The sequence below is a fragment of the Theropithecus gelada genome, chromosome 4 (genome assembly GCF_003255815.1).
Source record: "Theropithecus gelada isolate Dixy chromosome 4, Tgel_1.0, whole genome shotgun sequence".
NCBI lineage: Eukaryota > Metazoa > Chordata > Mammalia > Primates > Cercopithecidae > Theropithecus > Theropithecus gelada.
This window is the reverse complement of record NC_037671.1, coordinates 45,440,899-45,450,673: the sequence shown is the minus strand read 5'-3', so window position 1 is coordinate 45,450,673 and position 9,775 is coordinate 45,440,899. Positions and strand designations below refer to the sequence as shown.

The following is a 9,775-nucleotide window of genomic DNA, read 5'->3' as shown; positions in this document are numbered from 1 at the left end:
GGCTGGAGTGCAGTGGCGCGATCTCGGCTCACTGCAAGCTCCGCCTCCCAGGTTCACGCCATTCTCCTGCCTCAGCCTCCGAGTAGCTGGGACTACAGGCGCCCGCCACCACGCCCGGCTAGTTTTTTTGTATTTTTAGTAGAGACGGGGTTTCACCATGTTAGCCAGGATGGTCTCGATCTCCTGACCTCGTGATCCACCCGCCTCGGCCTCCCAAAGTGCTGGGATTACAGGCTTGAGCCACCGCGCCCGGCCTTTTTTTTCTTTTCTTTTCTTTTTTTGAGACGGAGTCTTGCTCTGTCGCCCAGGCTGGAGTGCAGTGGCGCGATCTCGGCTCACTGCAAGCTCCGCCTCCCGGGCTTACGCCATTCTCCTGCCTCAGCCTCCCGAGTAGCTGGGACCACAGGCGCCCGCCACCTCGCCCGGCTAGTTTTTTTGTATTTTTTAGTAGAGACGGGGTTTCACCGTGTTAGCCAGGATGGTCTCGATCTCCTGACCTCGTGATCCGCCCGTCTCGGCCTCCCAAAGTGCTGGGATTACAGGCTTGAGCCACCGCACCCGGCCTTTTTTTTTTTTTTGAGACAGAGTTTCGCTCTTGTTGCCCAGGCTGGAGTGCAATGGCGCAATCTCAGCTCACCACAACCTCGGCCTCCCAGGTTTGAGTCATTCTCCTGCCTCGGCCTCCCAAGTAGCTGGGATTACGGGCATGCCCGGCAAATTTTGTATTTTTAGTAGAGACGGGATTTCTCCATTTTGGTCAGGATGGTCTCGAACTCCCAACCTTAGGTGATTCGCATGCCTCAGCTTCCCAAAGTGCTGGGATTATAGGCATGAGCCACTGCATCTGGCCCAAATGAGAAAACCATTTCTAAGGCTGCTAGTCAAGAGGCACTTTGCTGAGCCTTCGGCAAACCATTCTAGAGTCAGAGGGCTGGAGAGAAAGGCTGACACCTCTGGCCGGGCACAGTGGCTTATGCCTGTAATCCCAGCACTTTGGGAGGGCAAGGCAGGTGGATCACAAGGTCAGAAGTTCAAGACCAGCCTGACCAATATGGTGAAACTCTGTCTCTACTGAGAATACAAAAATTAGCCGGGTATGGTGGCGGGCGCCTGTAATCCCAGCTACTTAGGAGGCTGAGGCAGGAGAATGGTGTGAACCCAGGAGGCGGAGGTTGCGGTGAGCCAAGATCACACCACTGCATTCCAGCCTGGGTGACAGAGAGAAAGAAGGGAGGGGAGGGGAGGGGAGGAAGAAAAAAGAAAAAAGGCTGACCCCTCAAAAGGAAACAGCTGGCCAGGACAGTCTCTAGGAAGAACCCTCAGGGCTAGCCAGAGGGGCTGCTTCCCAGGGGTCACCCATTTCCACGGCTGAAGAGCATTATATCACAACTTCACAGGGGCCAGCAAGGCAGGCAAAAGCATCACTTGCATTGTGCTGATGAGGAAACTGAGGCTCGGAAAGGTTAACTAACCAGCTCAGGGTCATGTGGGTACGCAGCAATTGATCCAGGACCAGAATACAGAAAAACTGGTGTCACGGGTCTATAGATGTCTCTTCTCTTACTTCATCGCTTATGGCTGCTGTGTGATAGTAGAACAGAACCACCCAGGTTTTCAGAATCCTGGTCTGATGACTTTACATCATTCTGAGGCCATCACTGACTACATCTATTCAGCAAGGTCGGGTCCTCTCTCCTCTCTAAAGCCCTCCCACCCCCATTTGCTCCTACATCTCAGACTTACCATCCCACACATTCTGGAATGTACTTCTATTCTACTTAGCACTTTACCAAATGGTGTCTTTCATACTTCATCTGATTTACGTTTCTCCATCTTGTCTTCCTCCTGCGTCCCATGGCTCCTCAGACAGCTTCACCCATAGAAGACACTCAAGCACTTTGAATGAACTCCCTCCTAAGCTCCCCACTATTAATACCGCCCTTTTTCTCAACACCACACCTCCACTTCAGACTGACAAATTCTCCTTATGGCTACTCAATGGTTCTCACACTTAAGCGTAGGTAAGAATCTCCAGGAAGCTCTATAAATGCAGTTTCCAGGCTGGGCATGGTGGCTTACACCTGTAATCCCAACACTTTGGCAGGCAGAGGCAGGAGGATTGCTTGAGCCCAGGAGTTCAACAGCCTGGGCAACACAGCAAGACCTCGTCTCTACTAAAAATAAAAAATAAATGTAAAAAACTAGCCAGGTACGGTGGCATGCACCTGTGATCCCAGCTACTTGGGAGGCAGAGGCGGGAGAATCACTTGAGCCCAACAGGACAAGGCTGCAGTGAGCTGTGATTGCACCACTGCACTCCAACCTGGGTGACAGAGTGAGACCCTGTCTCAAAAATAAATGAATAAAAATTAAAATGCAGTTTCCTTTAGAAATCTGACCTATGTAACTGGATTGGCTATTCAAAAACAACATAATCTAACAAAAAAATAAAATGCATTTTCTGGCGTCTCCCTCAATAATTCTGATGGGCAGGTCTGCAGTAAGGCCCAGGAAACTAAAATTTTCTTCAGTACTTTGGTGACCTGCCCTCTCACTATACTCTCCACTCTACGTCTTTGAGAAACACGTATCTATACCTTCCTAATATGTGACTTACAATCCCTACCCCACGACTCGGAACCTTGTCTTCAGAAATTATATACACACCCAAACCTGTGAGTGCATATCCCACTTATCAAGGCTTACACTTGTAACAGGGGCTTGGGATCTGCAGGACACCTGGTGGATGACGTTCTAGTCACCTGAGCATTCACTCAACACATACCCCAGTTAATGCACACAGCAGATGAGAGTTTAGCAATGTCAAACCAAGTAGCGAGAGGGGAAAGGCGCCTGTGTGCGTGTCAGCCCTTCGAACCAAGCTTCCTCCCTGCCCCACTGCTGTTTGTGTAACATTACTGGGAGGGAAATGGCCTAAATGCAGAGAAGAAAAGAGGATGGAAAAAGTGACATACTACAGAGGGCTTCCTCAAACCGCTGATTAGCTGTGGCAGCTCTCGGGCCAGCTCCACCAAAGTGCCAGGGGGCTCAGTAGTGAACTCAGAGAATTCCAACATAGGGCTCTAACCAGCTACAATGGCAGTACTTTCACACCCTCAGAAAAAGGACCAGGCAGATGGGGGCCAGAGCAGGAATCGAGGAGAGGAGCAGGCGGCAGCTCCAGGGCAAGGTGAGGGCCAGCGCCAGCAACTGTGGCCCTGAGTCTGTAACCCCACCATGTGGCTCTGGCCAGGGGTAGTGTCCAGGCACAGCAGCAGAGAGGCATCTACTGAGGTTAGGGAGAGCAGGAGGTTGAGGGACGCAGGCCAAGGACACCCGACCCTGTTTAATGACCCTTTCTTCCATCAGGAAAACACCAAAGACTGAATCCTTGGCCCCCAACTGCTCTTGGCTCCAATATTAGAGTCTGAACCGGCCAACCTCTGTCCCAGACGAGTCTCACAGAAGCTGCATTGGCTTAAACACAGACTCACACAAACCCCCTCACTCCAGAATATGAAATGCTCCAAAGACTAACAACACTACAACTGTCAAAGCCCAGCGGAGACATGCCTCCCTTTATGAACCAAATGTATTCCTGAAAAGTTGTCTGTCAACCAAATTTCTGCCTAACAAATCCAGTTTCTCCACTGACTTTCGTTATAAAATCAGTCGTATTTTCCTCTAGGAAAAGCTGAGGTTTTGAGAGGAGCTAAACATCAGGCTGAATATTGCAGACTTTCTAGAGTCACACATTTAATGGAGAAATTTCTTGACAAAGTCTAATTCAAGTTAAACCCAAAGGAGGTAATTTTTAAGCGTGCACATCACCCCAAGGAGTGTTCACATAAAGTAAGTTATTTAAAGCAAATCTTCAAATACTGTGCAGGATCTCAGCTCCCAATTTATACTGTTGCAACAAAAGCTATGTGCCTTGAGATTCTGTATAAAGAAGGAAGCCTAGGCCAGGACTTCTGGAACTCTGGGGTACAGAGTCACCTGAGGATCTTGTTAAAATGTAGATTGCGGCAGGGTATGGTGGCTCACGCCTATAATCACAGTAATCTCAGCACTTTGGGAGGCCGAGGTGGGCGGATCACAAGGTCAGGAGTTCGACACCAGCCTGACCAACATGGTGAAACCGTGTCTCCACTAAAAATACAAAAAAAAAAAAAAAAAAATAGCCGGGCGTGGTGGTGTGTGCCTATAATCCCAGCTACTCAGGAGGCTGAGGCAGGAGAATCGCTTGAACCCGGGAGGCAGAGGTTGCAGGGAGCCAAGATCGTGCCACTGCACTCCAGCCTGGGCAACAGAATGAGAACGAGAGTCCACCTCAAAAAAAAAAAAAAAAAAACTGCAGATTGCGATTCTGATTCATGCTCTCAGGAATGCTGATGCCATGTGGCCGTGGGTCTTACTTCAAGTAGCGCAGTTATAGATACTCTAGGCCCCTACACAGTTCTCTGAGGAAGCAACTTTAGCACCAGTTTTTAAGCTGCAATCGGCTTCATATGTAGCGGTGCTTGCCCACGCACAGAACTTGCAGAAAGCTAGAAGCCCCACCACATCAAAACTCAGAAAAGCCACCACCAAAACCAGTCAGCCCAGGATCAGGGAAGGAAGGTCTGATCTTTAATTTGGTCACTGTAGAGAAGGCACAAGGAGGAACAGGCAACCCCAACCCAAAGAAGCTGGGGAGGGTGCAAAAGACTCCCAATGCCTAGGATACAAGGGGTTATTTAACCCCACCCTTGATCATTCTGCCCTGCACCCAAATGGTTCATTCACTTTTGAAATAAACCTACATGAGGACCTGTTATATCGGCTGGGTGCAGTGGCTCACGCCTATAATCACAGCACTTTGGGAGGCCGAGGTGGGCGGATCACCTGAGGTCAGGAGTTTGAGACCACCTTGGCCAACATAGTGAAACCCTGTCTCTACTAAAAATACAAAAATTAGCTGGGTGCAGTGGCGCATGCCTGTAATCCCAGGTACTCAAGAGGCTTAGGTAGGAGAATCACTTGAACCTGGGAGGGAGAGGTTGCAGTGAACCAAGATTGAGTCAATGCACTACAGCCTGGGAGACACAGGAAAACTCCATCTCAAAAAAAAAAAAAAAAAAAAAAAACCCTACATAAAAACCTGTTATAAATAAGTACTGTACTAAACTCTATGGGGGAGCCCTTCAGTAAATTAAAACAAAACCCATCGGGGCAAAAATATGGATGGTGTCGCAAGAATGACAGTCCAGAAGTTCTACAGGTGTCTACTTTCTGGCAGGAGAGATAGGACAGCTTCAGGGAAGAAGAGGCAGTGGGGCTGGGCAACAGAGAGACAGGAGAAGGCAATGTACACCCGGGACTGGCCCGAAGGAAAGAAAGGTCGGAGAAAACCAGATATGTGTTAGGAGATGGCAAATAGTCCAGCTGGACTGGAATGGAGGGTTCCAGTAGGTAAAACGTCCATTGTTGGGAATGACTGTAAAGCTGAAAGAATCTTTGAAGCACACCACAGAGGAAAGACCAAGAAAGGGGTGTGTGTGTGTGTGTGTGTGTGTGTGTGTGTGTGTGTATACTTTTTTTTTTTTTTGAGATGGAGTCTAGCTCTGTTGCCCAGGCTGGAGTGCAGTGGCACAATCTCGGCTCACTGCAACCTCCGCCTCCCGGGTTCACACCATTCTCCTGCCTCAGCCTCCCAAGTAGATGGGATTAGAGGTGTGTGCCACCATACCCAGCTAATTTTTGTATTTTTAGTAGAGATGGGGTTTTACCGTGTTGACCAGGCTGGTCTTGAACTCCTGACCTCAGGTTATCCGCCTACCTTGGCCTCCCAAAGTGCTGCGATTACAGACGTGAGCCACTGCACCCGGCCTACTTCATTCTATTTAATCCCCAGCACAACTCTAGAAAGCCCTTTATAGAAGAGGTTGAGAAGCTAAAAGGTTTGTCCAGGGCTACAGGGCCTGCCAATGAGTCTGAGTTGCTGCTTTGCCAGATACACTCCTTATCCCTGGGCTCCACATCCCTCAACAGAGGATCAAAAACATTGGGGGAAGATAAAAATTAAAAACAATACAACAATTAAAAAGAATACAAATTAAAAATACAACAGTTATTTACATAGCATCTCCACTGTAATAGGTACTACATGTAATTTACAGAAATTTTTTTTTTTTTTTTTTTTGAGACAGAGTCTTATTCTCTCCTCCAGGCTGGAGTGCAGTGGTGCTATCTCCGCTCACTGCAAGCTCCGCCTCCCAGGTTCACGCCATTCTCCTGCCTCAGCCTCCCGAGCAGCTAGGACTACAGGCGCCCGCCACCACACCTGGCTAATTTTTTGTATTTTTAGTAGAGAACGGGTTTCACCGTGTTAGCCAGGATGGTCTCGATCTCCTGACCTCGTGATCTGCCGGCCTCGGCCTCCCAAAGTGCTGGGATTACAGGCGTAAGCCACTGCGCCTGGCCGCACCCTTGGATTTTGTCATTCTCAGGGAGTCCTATTCCAATTCCCTGCAGATGCCAAGGAAGGACCATACTTTATATCCATTGCTTGAGCTCTGTCCACCACTCAATGCTGCTCTGAACACCAGGAGTTTATCATTTGACAAGTGACATGAAGAGCACCCTCGCCCTGCCACCATACTTCCCAACAGCTGAGAAAAGCCATCACTAATAAAAGCAACTCCTAGGCCTGAATTACAGGCTGCAGAGCCTTGAGGAATCTGCAGACAGCCTATCCCAGAACATGACGACTCAATTTCCCCAAAGAAACAAGAGCCTGGAGGAAAGAAACCAGGGAGGGGGAGGGGAATCGGGATGAGGAAGTGACCACATCTGACTGTCCAAGAGGTTGGGGTTGAGAATCCCAAGTTTCAAACATTAAGCCTCCTCCTCCTCCTCTTCCTCTACCTCCTCCTCCTCCTCCTCCTCCATATTTATTACAACAGCATCTTAAAGTGCAGAAAGTAACTCAGCCATTTATGGCATAATTACCCAGACTTTAAAATGGTCTAATCCACAAACCTAGCCAGCCTAGGTTCCTTACTCCAGCCTTATTAACAGTGGGATCTCACTACAACTCCAGTTAATTACACAAACAATGAGATGGAAAAATCTACTGTGATCTATTAAAAAAATCGTTGCCCCCTGAAATCATGCGTCTGGGGGTGGGTTGAGTCCCAGGATTTCACTAGAAGACAACAGGCGCCTCGGCCTCTACTGAAATTGTTTACAGCACATGGACAGGTTCCACAACAAGGCACATTTGGTGGAACTGATTTAAGGCTCTCATTAAAATGTTCCTTTGTTGAGCACAAGACATCCCCCCACCCCTAAGGAGACTACAGACCTCCTGTCCTAAGCCCTCAGCCTGCCCTAACTTCCCCCAACAGGATCCCCCCCCTCCACACGCACACACTAAACACTAGTCACCAGATTAAGTCAATTAACATCAGAGTCATTTTCTCATGAAAGGAATTTAGGAATTTAGCATTTGTTGAGCAAGAGCCCCATCTTCACCAGAAACTCCCCTTGACTCCAGAACTCTGAACAGCAGCAGTGAAGGCAGCCTCATTGGGCAGACCCACACACCAAAACCCAACCAGAAGAGCCAGGAGGCCTGTGAGCTCGGGCTGCTCGCCCAGATGGCTGGGCCCCCATCCTGGCTGTGCAAAAAAGTTCCATACTTCCTCTGGGAGCAGATGTGGATTCTGCCACGAGCAATAACCACCAAACACATCACAAGAAACATGGGGCAACTCCAAACACCTCCTCCAAATCCCTGGAGCTTACTCTCTTTCCTGGGTTACATTTACCTCTCATTTTTACAACTGGGCGCAGGGAAGATGTTGATTCCACCAGCACCAAAACCCCTCCACAGCTGGCAGGCCAGAAAGGTATTAGAAAGGCAGTTCCCTACCCATGCTGTTCCCATTGCCACCTTCAAAGGAGGTGGGAAGTGATCACCTAGGACAGGTCTTCTGGACAGAGCTCCCCAAGAGAAAGCTGCTTCGAGGACCACCAAAGAGTGTTTTGGAGGCTGGGGGGCTTTATTTCCAGTCCGGGCTGTTTGGGATGGGCGGGTGGCTTGATGCTTTCCTGTAAGGCACTTCGACACCTCAGTGGTGACTCTTAGGTGTGACCAAGCCAGGAAATAAAAGCTGCGGGAGTTGGGGGGGGCGGTGCTGTCTGCCTGGTGATGAGGGCCACACCCGCGTTAAAATACTAAGGCCCCCCAAGAAAAACCTGAATGAGTTCTTTTTGCTTTTCTGTCCTTAGAAAGATTTCCTTTCCTCTGTGAGGACAGCCAGGATGGAAATCCAGGAAGGAGCAAAACAAACCCCGTCCGTACCTTTGCAGCCAGGCCATGCCCGATTTTGGCAGCGGCCTTCACACATTAGTCACCGCGACAGCCTGGGACCCTCGGATCCCCGGATTCGGCCCTGGCACGGAGAGGGCGCAGGGTTCCAGACCAGTAACTAGAAGCCATGGGGCGGCCCCTAATTCTTCCCTTCTTCCGCCCTCACCCGCAGGGCCATCTGGGGTCCCGGCTTTGCCCAGGAACTTGGAGGAGGGAAGCCGGGAGCGTCGGGTCAGCGTAGGTAACAAAGCTCCGCGCTTTGCGCGCCGCAGGTCTGTCCGGCATCGGGCCCCAAACCGGCCACTCTTACCTGGGCTGACCCTGCCGGGTGGGGTGGGGGGGCTCCCTTTTCCCCTTCGCACCCCCCACGGGGGGTGCGGGTGGTCTTTTCTCCCCCGACAAGAAACTCCCCATCTGGGCCCGAGAGCCGGCAACTCTCGGCAGTTCTCGAGCAAACTCTCGGCTCAGACCACAAAAACTCAGTGAGGCTGGAAATGCGTCCCCGCGGCGCGGGTGGGAGGGGGACCTGACCGAGTCCCTGGAGGCTTCGTCAGCCTCCCGGCCCCCGGGTTCCTTGCGCCCTTCCGCCGCGAGCCTGCACCCCCAGCGAGCCTCTCCACCACTCCAGGGCCGCTCCAGCCGCCCAAACCCACCTCCCCAGGTGCAGCTTTTTGCCCACGGGCACTCCCGCGCTTCCCAAGCTCTGCGCCCTCAGCTTTCGGGGACTCACCGCCCAGCAGCGGCAGCAGCAGGACGCTGAGCAGAGGCAACCGGCGGGGTCTGGCCAGGGATCCCCGTGTAGCTCCCATCGCGGCGGGCTCGGGAAAAGGAGCTGAGGGCGCACAGCGGGTGCGCAGACTGCGCTCCGCGGCGGGCACAGAAGACGGAGCGCACCGGAGCGCGGGCGCCGCAGCAGCAGCCGCCGCAGCCGGAGCCCGACCCCGAGGCGTCCCGAGCCGGAGCCGCGCGCGCCCGGTACCTCGGAGTCCTCGCGCGCCGCCGCCGCTGCCGCCGCCAAGCCCCGCCCCACGACGCCCCCTCCCCTCCGGCCCCCGCACGGCGCCCCGCCCCCTCGACGCCCCCTCCTCGCCGAGGCGGGGAGGAGCTCAGTAAGGGGAGGGGTCTGGAGAGGGATGGAGAACAGAGAGAGCAAGGCTCAGGAGAGCGCAGGGGACCTGAGAAGGATAGGGGAGTATTTGCTGTACCTACCACTGACTCTGCAGGGATCCGGGAGAACCTAAGTGACTTGTGAGATGCCATGGACCCTGGGGAGAATGGCCCATTCTGTGCATACCTGGAGGCTCTGGCCAACAGTTCCCCCAGAATTCTCCAAGTGGGGGTAGCGGAAGAGGTGGGCCCCACCCACTCTTCAGCAACCCAAAATCTTACAGGCAGACCCAGAACAGCACGGTGTCC

The 9,775-nt window shown here is 51.9% G+C and overlaps 1 protein-coding gene across 4 annotated transcripts in view; it reads right to left on the bottom strand.

Moving 5' to 3' along the window:
- The window catches only part of PTK7 (protein tyrosine kinase 7 (inactive)), an 82,689-nt gene extending 73,310 nt beyond the window's left edge, over positions 1-9,379 (bottom strand). For all 4 annotated transcript variants that reach the window (XM_025382459.1, XM_025382462.1, XM_025382461.1 and 1 more), the window contains exon 1: positions 9,090-9,379. In XM_025382459.1, coding sequence (XP_025238244.1) covers positions 9,090-9,168 — 79 coding nt within the window. In that variant the 5' untranslated portion in view covers positions 9,169-9,379. The remainder of the gene's footprint in view (positions 1-9,089) is intronic.
- Between the last annotated feature and the right edge of the window lie 396 nt (positions 9,380-9,775).